This window comes from Prionailurus viverrinus, chromosome X, assembly GCF_022837055.1.
Source record: "Prionailurus viverrinus isolate Anna chromosome X, UM_Priviv_1.0, whole genome shotgun sequence".
Taxonomy (NCBI): Eukaryota; Metazoa; Chordata; class Mammalia; order Carnivora; family Felidae; genus Prionailurus; species Prionailurus viverrinus.
This window is the reverse complement of record NC_062579.1, coordinates 44,121,224-44,137,203: the sequence shown is the minus strand read 5'-3', so window position 1 is coordinate 44,137,203 and position 15,980 is coordinate 44,121,224. Positions and strand designations below refer to the sequence as shown.

General features: G+C 38.5%; 1 protein-coding gene across 3 annotated transcripts in view; it reads left to right on the top strand.

Annotated features, from left to right (window-relative positions):
* The window catches only part of WNK3 (WNK lysine deficient protein kinase 3), a 180,807-nt gene that overhangs the window by 54,678 nt on the left and 110,149 nt on the right, over positions 1-15,980 (top strand). For all 3 annotated transcript variants that reach the window (XM_047844675.1, XM_047844676.1, XM_047844677.1), the window contains exons 7-10: positions 25-244; positions 7,372-7,666; positions 8,497-8,690; positions 8,787-8,936. In XM_047844675.1, coding sequence (XP_047700631.1) covers positions 25-244; positions 7,372-7,666; positions 8,497-8,690; positions 8,787-8,936 — 859 coding nt within the window. The remainder of the gene's footprint in view (positions 1-24; positions 245-7,371; positions 7,667-8,496; positions 8,691-8,786; positions 8,937-15,980) is intronic.

Genomic DNA, 15,980 nt, shown 5'->3' with positions numbered 1-15,980 from the left:
TGAGATATGTATTTTGTTTATTAGGTTGTCTATCAGGGACCTATTAAACCACGCATTTTTTGCTGAGGATACAGGACTGAGGGTGGAGTTAGCAGAGGAAGATGACTGCTCTAATTCGTCCCTGGCTTTAAGACTCTGGGTTGAAGACCCTAAAAAATTGAAAGGCAAACACAAAGACAATGAAGCTATTGAATTCAGTTTCAATTTAGAAACGGATACATCTGAGGAAGTAGCATATGAAATGGTAAGTGAATCCTACCACTATTCTCCACACCCCCCAACCAATGCTGCCCTTTATAGTATCAGGGTTGATTGATTCCTTTCTCCTTATTGCTTTCTTTCCTCTCGTTTTCTCCTTTTCTTTATTTAAGTTATTTTATTGTGAAATGTGTCTTTACAGAAGAGTATATTAAATTTGTATGTAGACTATAAAGAATAATAAAATGCTACTTTTATTAAGAAATAGAACACAACTGATACCTTTGAAGCCACCTGTATGCCCCTCCCAGTTGTATTCCCTTCCCTAATCACTACAGGTAATATCTACCCTGGCTTTTGTGTTACTTATTCCTTCCTTTGTTTTTCATTATAGTTTATCTAAGTAATATATTGTTTTGTTTTAGAAACCTGAGTGGCAAGCCCACACCTAGGTGATTACTGAAGTTACTATTAGGTGAAGATGGCCAGGATAGCCAACTGAATAGTCTCTCAGTCATAGTCTGCCTTCAGTTTCCCTAAGCATTTACAAGAGGGGAAGTCAACAGGTGAGGTCATGATTAAATTTAGGGAAATACACACATGGCTCACTAGTCAGGTCACCAGTGGGCTGTTGTATGGACCAGAAATTAGTTGTGTGGTTACAATATGGTTTGATGGGGCGTGGGCCTCTCTGACTTCTCTACTTCTAATCTCCTCATGATCCCTCTCCCCACAGAGCAGATGACAACAGAGAACTTCTGTGGGGTTGAATGTGCGTCCACACCAGATCCAGGCTGCTACAGTGCTTGGAGGGAAGGCATACAGGAGCTTTGACAGCACATGGTCAGATTAGCCAAGTACAGATAGTCTGAGCCAGGTTAATCTGGACATCCTGTCCTTGGGTTAAAAAGAGGGATGGAACATTGACAGTGGGGATCTTGGAGATGATAGCCTTTAACGTGTCTATTTTTATAGTCATACTGTTTTGATCTGGAATGATTGCCTTGGACATCTGGTGCACAACTATTATTCTGATATTTCTCTTTACTATCTTTATAGACTCCTCTTCCTCTCTGTTGGGTTTCATGTTTCCTAAATCTCATGTCTTTCTCTTTCTTGGCTTACCCTATTGTTTTAGTGGCACACTTCCTCTGCCTGCTTCTTAAAGAAAGGGTATGAGAGGTAAATTCTTTGAGATTTGCATGTATGAAAATATTTTTATTCTATATTCATATTTAATTGATTGGCTGGCTATGGCATTTTAGGTTGCATTTAGAAAAATTTTAGACTCATTGTTCCATGCTTTTCTAGCTTTCAATATTAATATTGAGAAGTATAAAGTTGTTCTGTTTTCAGAATCTTTTGCATGTGATCCATTTTTTGCTCTCTGGAAGTTTGTAATAGTTTCTATTTCTTTTTTCAGTATTCTAAAATTTCAGTGATGTGTCTTTTTTTAATTTTATTTTTATTTTTTAAAAATTTACATCCAAATTAGTTAGCATATAGTAAATCAATAATTTCAGAAGTAGATTCCTTAATTGCCCTTACCCATTTAGCCCATCCCCCTTCCCACAATCCCTCCAGTAACCCTCAGTTTGTTCTCCATATTTATGAGTCTCTTCTGTTTTGTCCCGCTCCCTGGTTTTATATTATTTTTGTTTCCCTTCCCTTATGTTCATCTGTTTTGTCTCTTATAGTCCTCATATGAGTGAAGTCATATGATTTTTGTCTTTCTGTGACTGACTAATTTCACTTAGCATAACACCCTCCAGTTCCATCCACGTTGCAAATGGCAAGATTTCATTCTTTTTGATTGCCGAGTAATACTCTATTGTATATATATACCACATCTTCTTTATCCATTCATCCATCGATGGACATTTGGGCTCTTTCCATACTTTGGCTATTATTGATATTGCTGCTATAAACATGGGGGTGCATGTGTCCCTTCGAAACAGCACACCTGTATCCCTTGGTTAAATGCCTCGTAGTGCAATTGCTGGGTTGTAGGGTAGTTCTATTTTTAGTTTTTTGAGGAATCTCTATGCTGTTTTCCAGAGTGGCTGCACCAGTTTGCATTCCCACCAACAATGCAAAAGAGATCCTCTTTCTCCACATCCTTGCCAACATCTGTTGTTGCCTGAATTGTTAATGTTAGCCATTCTGACAGGTGTAAGGTGGTATCTCATTGTGGTTTTGATTTGTATTTCCCTGATGAGTAATGTTGAGCATTTTTTCATGTGTCGGTTGGCCATATGGATGTTTTCTGTGGAGAAGTGTCTATTCATGTCTTTTGCCCATTTGTTCCCTGGATTATTTGTTTTTTGGGTGTTGAGTTTGATAAGTTATTTATAGATTTTGTATACTAACCCTTTATCTGATATGTCATTTGCAAATATCTTCTTCCATTCTTTCAGTTGCCTTTTAGTTTTGCTGATTGTTTCCTTCGCTGTGCAGAAGATTTTTATGTTGATGAGGTCCCAGTAGTTCATTTTTGCTTTTGTTTCCCTTGCCTCCGGAGACGTGTTGAGTAAGAAGTTGCTGCGAGCAAGATCAAAGAGGTTTTTGCCTGCTTTCTTCTCAAGGATTTGGATGGCTTCCTGTCTTACATTGAGGTCTTTCATCCATTTTGAGTTTATTTTTGTGTATGGTGTAAGAAAGTGGTCCAGGTTCATTCTTCTGCATGTCGCTGTCCAGTTTTCCCAGCACCACTTGCTGAAGAGACTGTCTTTATTCCATTGGATATTCTTTCCTGCTTTGTCAAAGATTGGTTGGCCATATGTTTGTGGGTCCATTTCTGGGTTCTCTATTCTGTTCCATTGATCTGAGTGCCTGTTCTTGTGCCAGTACCATATTGTCTTGATGGTTACAGCTTTGTAGTATAGCTTGAACTCTGGGATTGTGATGCCTCCTGCTTTGGTTTTCTTTTTCAAGATTGCTTTGGCTATTCGGGGTCTTTTCTGGCTCCATAAAAATTTTAGGATTATTTGTTCTAGCTCTGTGAAGAATGCTGGTGTTATTTTGATAGGGATTGCATTGAATATGTAGATTTCTTTGGGTAGTATCGACATTTTAACAATATTTGTTCTTCCTATCCAGGAGCATGGAATCTTTTTCCATTTATTTGTGTCTTCTTCAATTTCTTTCATAAGCTTTCTATAGTTTTCAGTGTATAGATTTTTCACCTCTTTGGTTGATTTATTCCTAGGTATCTTATGGTTTTTGGTGCAACTGTAAATGGGATCGATTCCTTGATTTCTCTTTCTGTCAGTTCATTGTTGGCGTATAGGAATGCAACCGATTTCTGTGCATTGATTTTATATCTTGCAGCTATCCTGAATTCATGAATCAGTTCTAGCAGTTTTTTGGTGGAATCTTTTGGCTTTTCCGTATAGAGTATCATGTCATCTGTGAAGAGTGAGAGTTTGACCTCCTCCTGGCTGATTTGGATGCCTTTTATTTCTTTGTGTTGTCTGATTGCAGAGGCTAAGACTTCCAATACTGTGTTGAATAACAGTGGCGAGAGTTAGACATCCCTGTCTTGTTCCTGACCTTAGGGGGAAAGCTCCCAGTTTTTCCCCATTGAGGATGATATTAGTATTGGGTCGTTCATATATGGCTTTTGTGATCTCGAGGGGATGGAAAGCCATCTATCATGCTAATGGTCAACAAAAGAAAACTGGAGTAGCCATACTTATATCAGACAATCTAGTCTTTAAAATAAAGTGATGTGTCTTGATTTGAGTCTATTTTCATCTACTTTGTTGGTTCTCAGTGGACCTTTCCAATCTGTCAACTCATATCCTTTAGTTTCTGGGAAGTTTCTTGAAGTATTTTATTGATCATTTCTCCCCATTTTTTTCTTTCTGGAACTATTAGCATTTGGATATTGGACCTTTTGGACTAATTCTCCACTGTTCTTTCTTTTCTATTTTCCACCTTTATTGTCCTTTTATTCTCCTTTCTGGCAGATATTATCAACTTTATTTTCTAACCCATCGAGTTTTTCATTTCTGTTATCATGGTTTTAATTTTAAGAGTTCCTATTCATTTTTTGGTCTGTTCCTTCCTTAGAGTAAACATCTTGTTCTTTGTTTTGTTGAGGCAATATTATCGCACCTCTCTGTAACATTTGTAAAAAAAGTGTTTCTGACGTTTTTCTACCTGTGTAGTCTCTTTTCTCCAAATTGCTGTTTTACCTTTGTTGGTTTTATACAGTCTTCTTGTTAGAGGCTTTTCTCATATTTCTGGTAATTCTTGACTCGCTGCTCATGATTAATAGACTATAGGAGACTATATATGTTTTCTGTTGCTGTGTAACAAATTACCACAAATTTAGTGACTTAAAGTAACACCCATTTATTAATTCAGTTCTGGAGGTCAAAAGTCCTAGTGGGCTTCACTGTAGTCTCTGCTTAGGATCTCACAGGCTGAAATTAAGGTGTTAGCAGCCAGGGTTCTTATCTGGAGGTACTGTGGGCATATCTGCTTATGAGTTTTTGGCAGAATTCAATTCTATATAGTTGTAAGACAGAGGCCCCCGTTTCCTTGCTGGCTGTTAGGTGGTGGTCACTTTCCACTCCTAGAGGCTGCTTTTCAGTCCCTTCCTGTGTCCTCACTCCATCTTCAAAGGCAGCAATGACATGTTGAATCCTTAGTCACCAGCTGGTAAAAGGCTCACCCAGATAATGTCCCTATTTTAAGGTCACCTGTTCATAGCAAAATAATGGGACTGATCTCTCCTCATATTCATAGGTTTGAGGATTACGATGGGACATCTTTGAGGGGCCATAATTTGTGTTCTACAGAAACTTAGAAGCCCATTGGATGATGTGATTGCTTGTATCAGACTTGTTAATGTTCACCTCTACGGTGGGCCTTTAATTAAGGAATCTCTGACATCAATATTTGTAGGTCTGTATTCTTGAATTGGTCAGATTCCCCCAGAGAATCATCTTTCAGTGTCTTTCCTGAAGGGTAGGGGCTGGTTACTGGTATTTTGGTAGCCAAGTGGGGGAAACGGCTGAGGGTTTCTGCATATGGCATTCAGTGTGCATATTGTCATTTAATCTTACTTTCTACATGGTAGCTTTACCGTCAACTGTGCCTGGTGTTCTATAGTCCAGAGATCCTCTCTTTTACCCTCTCTAGAGAACAAAACTCCAGGCTTCTTGGGGAGGGGAGAATCAATCACCCAAAGGTGTGGAATGGAGGAAGGGGCACAGGGATCCAAATATTTAAGTGCTTCTCACACCAGTGCCAGAACAGGTATTGCCAGTTCCTGTGCCTTGTGAATATTTTTCAGTATAAAGGATAATGATTCTCCGCTTTCCCTAGTTCACCATTTTCAGGTCTTCTAGGTCACTTAATCTGTTTTAGTTCACCATTTTCAGGTCTTCTAGGTCACTTAATCTGTTTTCCACATTCTGTTGTGTCCAAAATGTTGTTGCTGTTGTTTTACTCTTATTCTCCCTGTTCTTGTGGGTTTATAACTTAAAAATCCATTTAGTATGGGGATTTTTTTAGCGCTTTTGGAGGGAGTGAAATTAAATATATGGATTCCATCTAACATTTTAATCATCTTTCAACTACCACGAAATTTTCCTGAGTCTTCAGACCCACAAGGCATACTTTAAAAAACAGATTGTAGGACTGAGAATGATATGCCATGCCACCTCCTCAAGTCATCTTTCTGCTCCTCAGCCCCGCTCTTCTCAGACAGCAAGCCTTTAACTTCTCTCACACTTCTAACAGCTGGTAAGATGTAGTACTTTGCTGTGAGCAGATTTACCTTTGCCTGGAGTGTGGATCTCTAAACTTCATCTCCACCTCCCTTAATAGCCAGCAAGTTCCTTTTTTGTTTGTTTGTTTTAATTCAAGTCAGAGTTTACCTTCCTCTGTGATGCTTTCTTCTCTTTTCCCTTTAGGGCTTTTATAGCAGCTTAAAGCTTTCTACCTTACTTTAAGTTAAATATGTACCATCTTACCACCAGATTTTGTGCTCATACAGGACAAACGACCAGTGTAATAACTTCAATGTCTCTGGAGTCCAGTACTGGGCACATTGTAGGCACTTAATGTTGTTGAATAAGAAACCTTTTAATCTTTCACAAACCTTAATGACAGTCATAAATTAACTGTAATAAGACTGCATGTACTGAAACATCAAGTTATTTGTTTTGGTTAAAGCCACAATTCTTTTAACAATACTTGGTAGTGGTATTTTTCTTATGCTTATTAAAGGCTCTACATTTATGTATGTCTAAGAAAGAAAATAGAAGGTGGGCCTGGGTAGCTCATTCGGTTGGGTGTCTGACTTCGGCTCAGGTCATGATCTCACAGTTTGTGAGTTCAAGCCCCGTGTCAGGCTCTATGCTGACAGCCTGGAGCCTGCTTCTGATTCTGTGTCTTCCTCAGTCTCTCTCCCACTCTCCTGCTCACGCTCTGTGTTTCTCTCTCTCTCTCTCTCTCTCTCTCTCTCTCTCTCTCTCTCTCTCTCAAAAATAAATAAACATTAAAAAGAAAGAACCTAGATGTACATTGAAAATATTGAGGGGCGCCTGGGTGGCTCAGTTAGTGAAGTGTTCCACTCTTGGTTTCGGCTCAGTTCATGATCTCACAGGTTCATGAGTTTGAGCCCTATGTCAGGCTCTGCACTGACAGTGTGGAGCCTGCTTGGGATTCTCCCTCTCTCTCTGCCCTTCCCCTGCTCACATGCACTCTGTCTCCCTGTCTACCTCTCAACATAAAGTTGTATAAAAAATTATTTAAAATTTTTTTAATGTTTATTCATTTTTGAGGGGGGGGTGCGGAGGGGCAGAGAGAGAGTGAGACACAAAATCTGAAGCAGGCTCCAGGCTCTGAGCTGTCAGCACAGAGCCTGATGTAGGCTCGAACCCATGAAACTGTGAGATCGTGACCTGAGCCAAGTCAGATGCTCAACTGACTAATCCACCCAGGCACCCCTGTATAAAAAATTATTTAATTACTATGATATACACCTGAAACTATGTCAATTATATTGAATTGAAACAAAAAGAATATGTAAACAAATTAGCTGTTATTTAATGGCATTTGCAATTTGGGAGTGCAAAATAACTCTGCTGGTAAAAAAAAAAAGTTAAAAATCTTAAATGTTAAAGATGTAGTTTGCTTATTATGTTTTGTTTGTAGGTCAAGTCAGGATTCTTCCATGAAAGTGATTCCAAAGCTGTTGCTAAGTCCATTAGAGACCGGGTCACCCTGATAAAGAAGACAAGGGAGAAGAAACCAGCTGGCTGTTTGGAAGAACGCAGGGATTCCCAGTGCAAGTCTGTGGGGAATGTACTCCCTCAGCACCAGAATACAACTTTGTCCCCAGCTCCTGCTCAGCATACAGGGGCTGAATGTGAAGAAACTGAAGTTGATCAGCATGTTCGACAACAGTTTCTACAAAGAAAACCACAGCAGCACTGCTCCTCTGTTACAGGTAGTAGTCCTAATTTATAAAAGTAAACAAACGTGTGATTGTGTTCCCTTATCTTGAAATAGTACTTTTGTGCTTTTCAAAGAATTCTATTATCCATCATTTCATCAGTCCTTTTACAAACTCCCTGAAATAGACAAGCCAGCCTAGTTATCTTATTTTAAAATTAAGAAACTGTTTTGTTACATGACTTGTCCAAAGTGCTAATTGAATAAGAGCTATAATATTTTTACCATTTTTAAAGGTCTAATGTAAATCCTTAAATAAAGAATATTTGGAACTAAAGGGAAAATTTATTTTTTAAGGAGGAATTTTCTAGACTTTAAGATCCTTTGTTTTTAGACTCAAGTATAAAATTATTGTAGTTCCTTTAATTTTTCTGCTATAATACATTCTCTTCTCTAGAAGGACATAGTATTTTCTTTTCTTTTTTTAGTTTTTTCATAGTAATAACCAATTGTTCTGTAAAGATAGTATTTTCTAGCCAGGGTCTAAGAGAATGAGTATATGACCCTTAGATTTTACTGAAATCCTAATGGTAAGTATAGATTAGTTAGGGATTTACATGAAATGGCCAGCAAATGGAGTTGATTTTTATGTGAGTCTTTGTTTTTAGGTTTGCTTTACTAAGAAAATTTTAGTTCTACTACAATGTCAGCATGGAGAGTTTACATGATGGTTTTTGGTTAATTGTATAGTGTGCATATTTTATTTCAAGTTGTCTTGGGTTGTCAGAGTAAAAGAAAATATAAAACACTTATTATTTCCCATGTCATTTAGACCTTGTGCTTCAAGTTTTTCCTTCTACCTGTTGCTTCTTTTCTTTGTCATAGGTGACAATTTGTCTGAGGCAGGAGCTGGATCTGCTATACACTCAGATACTTCAAGTCATCCCAGTGTGGCCTATTCCTCAGACCAGAAGATGGGTTCTCAAGTGGTTTCCAACATCCCACAGGCTGAAATAAATGTTCCAGGGATGATTTATCCATCCCAGCAGCGAGTAGGACATTACCAGCAGATTTCAGGGGTAAAGTGAACTGTTACATTTTTAAATATATAATCCATATATTTACTGTAAATGGGAGAGTTTATCTTTAACATATTTTTTTTTCTTATTTAACAGCTGCAACAGCAGCCAGAGCTGTCTCAGCCCCACATTTTGCCTTTGGTTCAAGGTCAGTCCACTGTTTTGCCTGTACATGTCCTTGGACCTCCAGTTGTCTCACAACCCCAGGTTTCCCCATTAACTGTCCAGACGGTCTCACAGGTAAAGGTAAGGTGTATTTTAGAGGTTCTGTATTCTGTTAAATGTATTTAACACTGCCTAGATTTCCTCCCTTTCAAAGGCTCTCTTTCATAAATTCAATATAGTTAAATAAAACTCACTGAAAGTTAAAAGTTGTTTATGCCTGAGGATGTGCCTAACATTGTGAAACTAGAATCTTGAGACACTGATTATATTATTGGCAAAGACACTGAGGACACCATATATCGATAAACAAATTTATTTATAAATCAGATCTCTTTCTCTTGGTGATGATGGTTTGTTCTTTGTATTGGACTTTTCTAGCCTGGTTTGAATGTGGAGGGATGTCTTTTGTAGTTAATTAGAAATAATATTTTATAGACAAAATCTTTGGCACTTTATCTAAATTCTTGGCTTTTTGAAAAATTTTAATTCCAGTATAGTTAAACATACAGTGTGATATTAATTTCAGGCGTACAATATAGTGATCCCACACTTCCATGCATCACCCTGTGCTCATCATGACAAGTGAACTCTTTAATACCCTTCATCTATTTCACCCATCCCCCCCTACCCCCACCTGCCTTCTGGTAACCAGAAAGGTTTGTTCTCTGTAATTAAGAGTCTGTTTTCTTAGTTTGTCTCTTTTTTCCTTTGTTTGTTTATGTCATTTCTTTAATTCCACAAATGAGTGAAATCATACGGTATTTGTCTATCTCTGACTGACTTGTATCACTTAGTATTATACCCTCTAGATCCATCCATGTTGTTGTAAACAGCAAGATTTCGTTCTTTATTATGGCCAAATAATATTCCATTGTGTTTATACACACATACACACACACACACTACATCTTTATCCATTCATCTATTGATGGACACTTGGGTTGCTTACATAATTTTGCTGTTGTAATTAGTTTTGCTATAAACATCAGAGTGCATATATCTTTTTGAATTAGTGTTTTTTGTAATCTTTAGGGGGGAAATACCCAGTAGTGGAATTGCTGGATCATATGATAGTCCTATTTTTAATTTTTTGAGGAAGCTCCATATTGTTTTCCAGAATGGCTGCACCAATTTGTATCCTCATCAACAGTGCAAGGGTGTTCCTTTTTCTCCACATCCTTGCCAACACTTGTTTCATGTGTTTTTGGTTTTAGCCATTCTGACAGGTATGAGTTGATATCTCATTGTAGTTTTGATTTGCATTTCCCTGATGATGAGTGATGTTAATCATCTTTTCATGTGTCTGTTGGCCATCCGTATGTCTTCTTTGGAGAAATGTCTGTTCATGTCTTCTTCCCATTTTCAATTGGATTATTTGTGTGTTTTGGTGTTGAGTTGTATAAGATGTTTATGTATTTTGGATACTGACAGTTTATTAGATCTTGGCTTTTTTTGATTCATGTTTATTTCTGTAGGAGAAATAAGTGTGTCTTTTTGACTCTCAAACTTAGCATTATTCATTTCTGACAAGGAGTAAACAGTGTTTGTAAGAGTTCATATATTGACTATTCTGGTTCCCTAGGTTATGAACTCTGGACACATGGTTCAGCTTTTTTTTTTTTTGTTTGCTATCACTGCATTTTCTTTTCTCAACCTTACCAACTCCTACGTGTGCCTTTTGTCTTTGGGAATGAGATGGTCTGAGCTCCTAGGCATTCTCTGTATATGATTCAGTTAGCAGCTGGTGCATCTGTTTCTTTTAAGAGATTGATATATAGTAAGTCACAGTTCATCAAACAGTTTTTAATGACTACCATTTCTATGTATGTAAGATAAAATAAAATATGGTCCATACCCTCAAGGAGTTCACAGTCTTGTAGGAGAAAGCATACACATACTTGACAAATGCCTGATGTATTTAAAACCTGCTGGGGGTAAATTTAATCTGATAGAGTTGACAGTGCATTGTATTTGGCTAGTGTTTGGTGATAACATGGTACATATTCATAATTGAGCTCTTGTGGTTTGATATGCCTCTTTCTTAGACTTTCATGCCAAGTGTGTTGAAAGGATGCTTAAATTATCTTAGGTTCAACGACATAAGTATGCAGATATGTGTATTTTAAAATGTGCTCCAAAATTTTTTTAAGTTTCAAAAATTAGTGTAAGAGTATTATTTACTATTTAAAAATAAAGCCTATGAAGTTATAAAGAAGACCATGAAAATCACTTGTTATTTCTCCAGCTAGAGACAACTTTTTGTTTATATTTGTCGATAGAGCCTCTAGATTTGTCTTTTTTCCTATTATACATATATAATTTTGTTTATATACATCTGTATATCACATACATGCTAGTTTTTAGACTCACCCCCATATATAGAAGCCACATAAGCAAACATTTTGTTGGTGTCTTTTTATGAATGTGGTGGTTCAAGTTCTAGGAATTATTGCATCCAACCTATATTTATTCAGCCAACTCTCTCTCCTCTTTGGAGATCTTCTATGTTCATTTTAGCTATGATATTGAAATCCTTTTGAGCTTTTTCTTGGAACTTCCAGTGTCTAGTGTGTGAAGGTGTTAGATTCAGTTACTCTGAATCTCTGCCAGGGCTTGAATGAGTTATATAACAAGTGCAATAAATGAGAAGCCACGAGCAGTGTATTATTAGGACTGGTCTCAATCCCTTAGTGTATTCAACTAGTATTTACTCGTGGTATTAAAGATTTTTATAGGACTAATACCAGTACCTTTTTGATAGCTTACTGAACTTTTTAGAACATAGCATTATTTTATCTATCATTTTGTCTGGGAGAGTCCCATTAAAATGGGCATGGCATATGCATTTATAATTTGAATTTTCCTTGCACCACAACCAGGAACTGCAGCTGAACTTTGAAACAGATGGACAAACTTCAGCCCAACATATGACTTTAGACTTGTCAGTTACTGGAGTTCCACAACCAGTCTTTTCTGCAGTTTCTCCTCAGACATTGTCTGCTTCACGAAAGATTTCCCAGTATCCAAAATTGGTCTTCAACTTGAGCCTGGCCCTAGAAATGGAAATCAGGAATTAACCAAATCACCAGATTCTAATGACTTCTAACTTCTTTTCTTTCTTTCTTTGTTTTTTTTTTTTTTTTTTTTTTGAGAGAGATAGAGAGCACATGCATGTGGCGGGGGGGGGGGGGGGCAGAGGGAGAGAGAAAGAAAGGGTGGGGGAGAGAGAGAATCCCAAGCAGGTTCCATGCCCAGTATGGAGCCCGATGTGGGGCTCAATCTCACAACTCTGAGATCATGACCTGAGCTGAAATCAAGAGTCGGATGCTTAACCAACTGAATCACCCAGGCACCCCCAGAATTCTAGTTTATTATTGGTTAACTGTTCTCAAGCTTTGTCAAATAATTCTGCACAATACATGAGCAGTGCACAGAAGGCTGCTGGTACAGTTCAGCTCCCTTCTAATTCCACTGGGGGGTATTCAGGGGCCAATTAGCCTTCACAAAAGATATATTTAGTACCCCACCCATACCCCATAGTACATCAGGAGTCTAGGAGACTCTAGGTTCTTCAGTGCCACAAAGCCAGACTGTGTATTTGAAGAAACCTTGTTTCCAAGCCTCTAGTCAGCAGCAGACATTAATTTTACAACCTAATATTATGGCATCACTACAAAAAATTGTGCAGTGGGATTGTATTCTGAGAGTGTCTGAAGCTCATGCAAGTCAGCAGCAGTGAAAAGGTGATATTAAAAGTGTGATTCAGTCCCTGCAATGACCCTCTTACTCCATTCAACACACTTTTCCAGGGCCACCTGCAGAACTGCCATCCTTCCCATTGAAGGCTCCTGGGCAGCTGCCATTTGTGATACATCCCCAGAACAAGCTTTTTAGCCATCATAGCCAATTTACCCAATCCAGGCTACAGCACAGTGTGTTTATTCACTGCCAGCCCCAGAATATCTTCTTTGTACTGTACAACCACCAGGCTCACAGTCAACTCATTCTGTGCAGACTTCTTATCCATTCCTGCCTGTGGTACAGGCCTCTTATTTGGCTCCAGCCTAAGGGCATCCTGCTTTTCCAGTGCAACCTCAGGTTTTGTCAGCTTTTCCAGACCAGCCAGCATATATGATCCAAGCAGCTTACTCTGTGCAATCTATAGAACAGTATGCTTACTGGGCACTGCCACTTGAGCATGCCCATTATTCAGCACAAACTGCTTACACCATCTAGACAACTGAACAGGCAACCTACATAACTCAGCAAGTATGCACAGTAAACCCTACCGATAACAAGCACATACATATTGCAAACGCTGCAGATCAGAAGTTACACTCCGTACCACCTTATGTAGTACAGACTTCTGATGAACAAATCTATTTAACACAACCCTAAGGTGGTAATTCTTCAAAGTTGGAGCAAAAGACATTTTTAACATTAATCTTAATCTCCAGTACTCAGCAGCTGCATCACAAGCAGATGTTGGTTTTAGACACCAGCAGCTAAAAACCCACTCAATTAGCATTACATGTCAGAGGGCCATGGAAGTACAACTTCAGCATCCTGCGCAGATGTCCTTCATTCAACAGGCCTCCTCACATGCCCAGATCCAGCCCCCCCCCCACTTTATCTACACAGTTTTCACGATCATATCTAACACCAAGCCAGGTTTCTCATTCAGTTTTCATTCAGCATCTGCACATGACTCATTCATCTTATAGAGAAGCACAGAAAAGCCATCAGTTGTCTACTAAAGAAGGTCTTGTAAATCAACAGCAGTCTTTGGGTAGCCACCACGCTGCTTTCCAGCAGCGTTTACCTCATTCACAGGCACCTAACCAAGTTCAGACATTACCAGGTATGTTGAAGGTATGGATAGGGTACGGATTATACCTCCTTTGCAAGAAAACTTGCAACCAGTGGCAATGGAAAAATACATAATGCAGCCCTTAAAGCAGACTCAAGTGCTTCAGCATTAGCAAACATTTCCCCTGAAGAAAACCCTAGTGTAGCACCAGCCAGCATGCATTCAGCAGCAGTCTGCTGTCCAGCCACAGTGGCAACATCTTCTGGCTCAACACTTGTTTTTCGGTCAGCAGAAACACAATTACAACAGCAGACCCTCTGTCAAAGCTCTGGGGTATTTCTTTCAAATCAGCCACCTTCTTCTGCTCATCAACACTTAGTATTCCAGTGCAGGCTTCCACTGTCTTTTAGAGCATTTCTATGTTATAGACACAGCAGCATTTGCAAAGCCAAGAAATTCCAAAGGTAAATCCTCCTGGAGGAAAAATATAGATGATTGTGATTTTTCTGTGATGTTCAAGGGTCAGGGAGATAGTGAGCTAGGTAGAAATGGCATTGTACGGGGAGTCACAGTCCCCATTCCTGGATCTTTTCCTTATTCAGTGCGTGGGCTTGACTCAAGTCTCTGGGGTTTCCTCATCTCTAAAGTTGGAGGGGTTAAACCAGATGATGATAACAAAAAAAAATATTTGAGCACCTACTTGGGATGTATCAGTGAATAAAACACAAAAATCCCTTCTGGCATTGACTTTTGTTTCCTAATGCAGAGAGACTCTGTTAATAACCTTAATAAAAGGTAAATTTATAATATGGTCCCAGGAGACTGGGGGAAATGTGGAGCAGGGTAAGGAGGAAAGTGGGTTGTAATTTTAAATAAGGTAGTGATCAGGGTAGGCCTCATTGACATTTGAGCAAACATTTGAAGGAGGTGATGTAGCCCACAGTGCACATTTGAGGCAGAGGGAATAAGCAGTGAAAGGCCCTGGAGAAGGAGAGTGTCTGGCATGTTTGAAGAACAGCAAGGAGGCCAGTTAATTCTAAAATGTTAGGAGCCAGTGATTATCCTATTACTCTACATTTATAACACAGCATTTGCCTTTATGAGATGATAGTAATGGACAGTATTAAGTGATTCCCAGGTGCCAAATACTGTCTTAATGATTTTACAAGTACTATTCTCACAACTGTATGAATTGTAGCTATCATTACTCCTGTTTTATAGGTGAGGAAACTGAGGTTCACAGAGATTACAGGAAGGTCAGGATTTGAACCCAAACTATTTGGCTGCAAAGGCTGTGCCCTTAATCATTACACCCACCAGCCAGCCTCTTTGTAAGATAGTATCCTCCCTGCCAGAATTGGAGAAGACGGACATGATGACTTCATTGAGATTTAGTTAACTCAGGGATTGATTGAATTATTTATAGAAAGAAATTGACAATCTAGTATTTTCTTGTTTTTGTGTGTGTATGTGTGTGTGTGGCTGTTTTGTTCTGCTTTAGATAACTCTGAAGACTCTGAATTTATTGAGTTTGGCTAATAAAATGCCTTGAGGTCCTTAGATAAAAGGTGTACTGTCCTGTAGGAATTTTCTATTGATGATATATTAGTATTCCAAACAGCTATTATCTCAAGTACTGTGTATTTTTATAAAATTCCCTCTTCCTCAAGGGTATAAATTATAGTGAATTCCAGTGTGTGCAAGCTGACTCCTAACAGAAACAATCAAGGATTAATAAAGATCTTTGCAGTTGATGGTTCTTCAGACAAAGCATGCTATTCTGGGGTTATTTCTTTAAAAAAATTCTTTTAATGTTTATTTATTTTGAGAGAGAAAGAGAGCGTGAACAGGGTAGGAGCAGAGAGAGAGGGAAACACAGAATCCAAAGCAGGCTCCAGGCTCTGAACTGTCAGCACAGAGCCCGATGCGAGACTCGAACCCACAAACTACGAGATCATGACCTGAGCCGAAGTCAGATGCTTAACCGACTGAGCCACCCAGGAGCCCCTGGGGTTATTTCTTTAGAATAAAGTTCTTCATGAAGTATTTTGGAATGGAATATTCGTTTCTGTAGGTGTGTGCTGTATACTTTCCTTACCTAATTAAAAAAAAATTCCTCAACATTTTATTAAGAAAAATTTCAAAGATAACATAAAAGTTGAAAAATCATAAAGTGAACATCCATATAACCTACCAACTAGATTCTATAGCTAACTTCTGTTGTATTTGCTCAATTACATATCCATCCCTTTATTCACTTATCAATCCATCTCGTTTTTCTGGCACATTTCAAAATTAAAGTTGTTGACATCAGT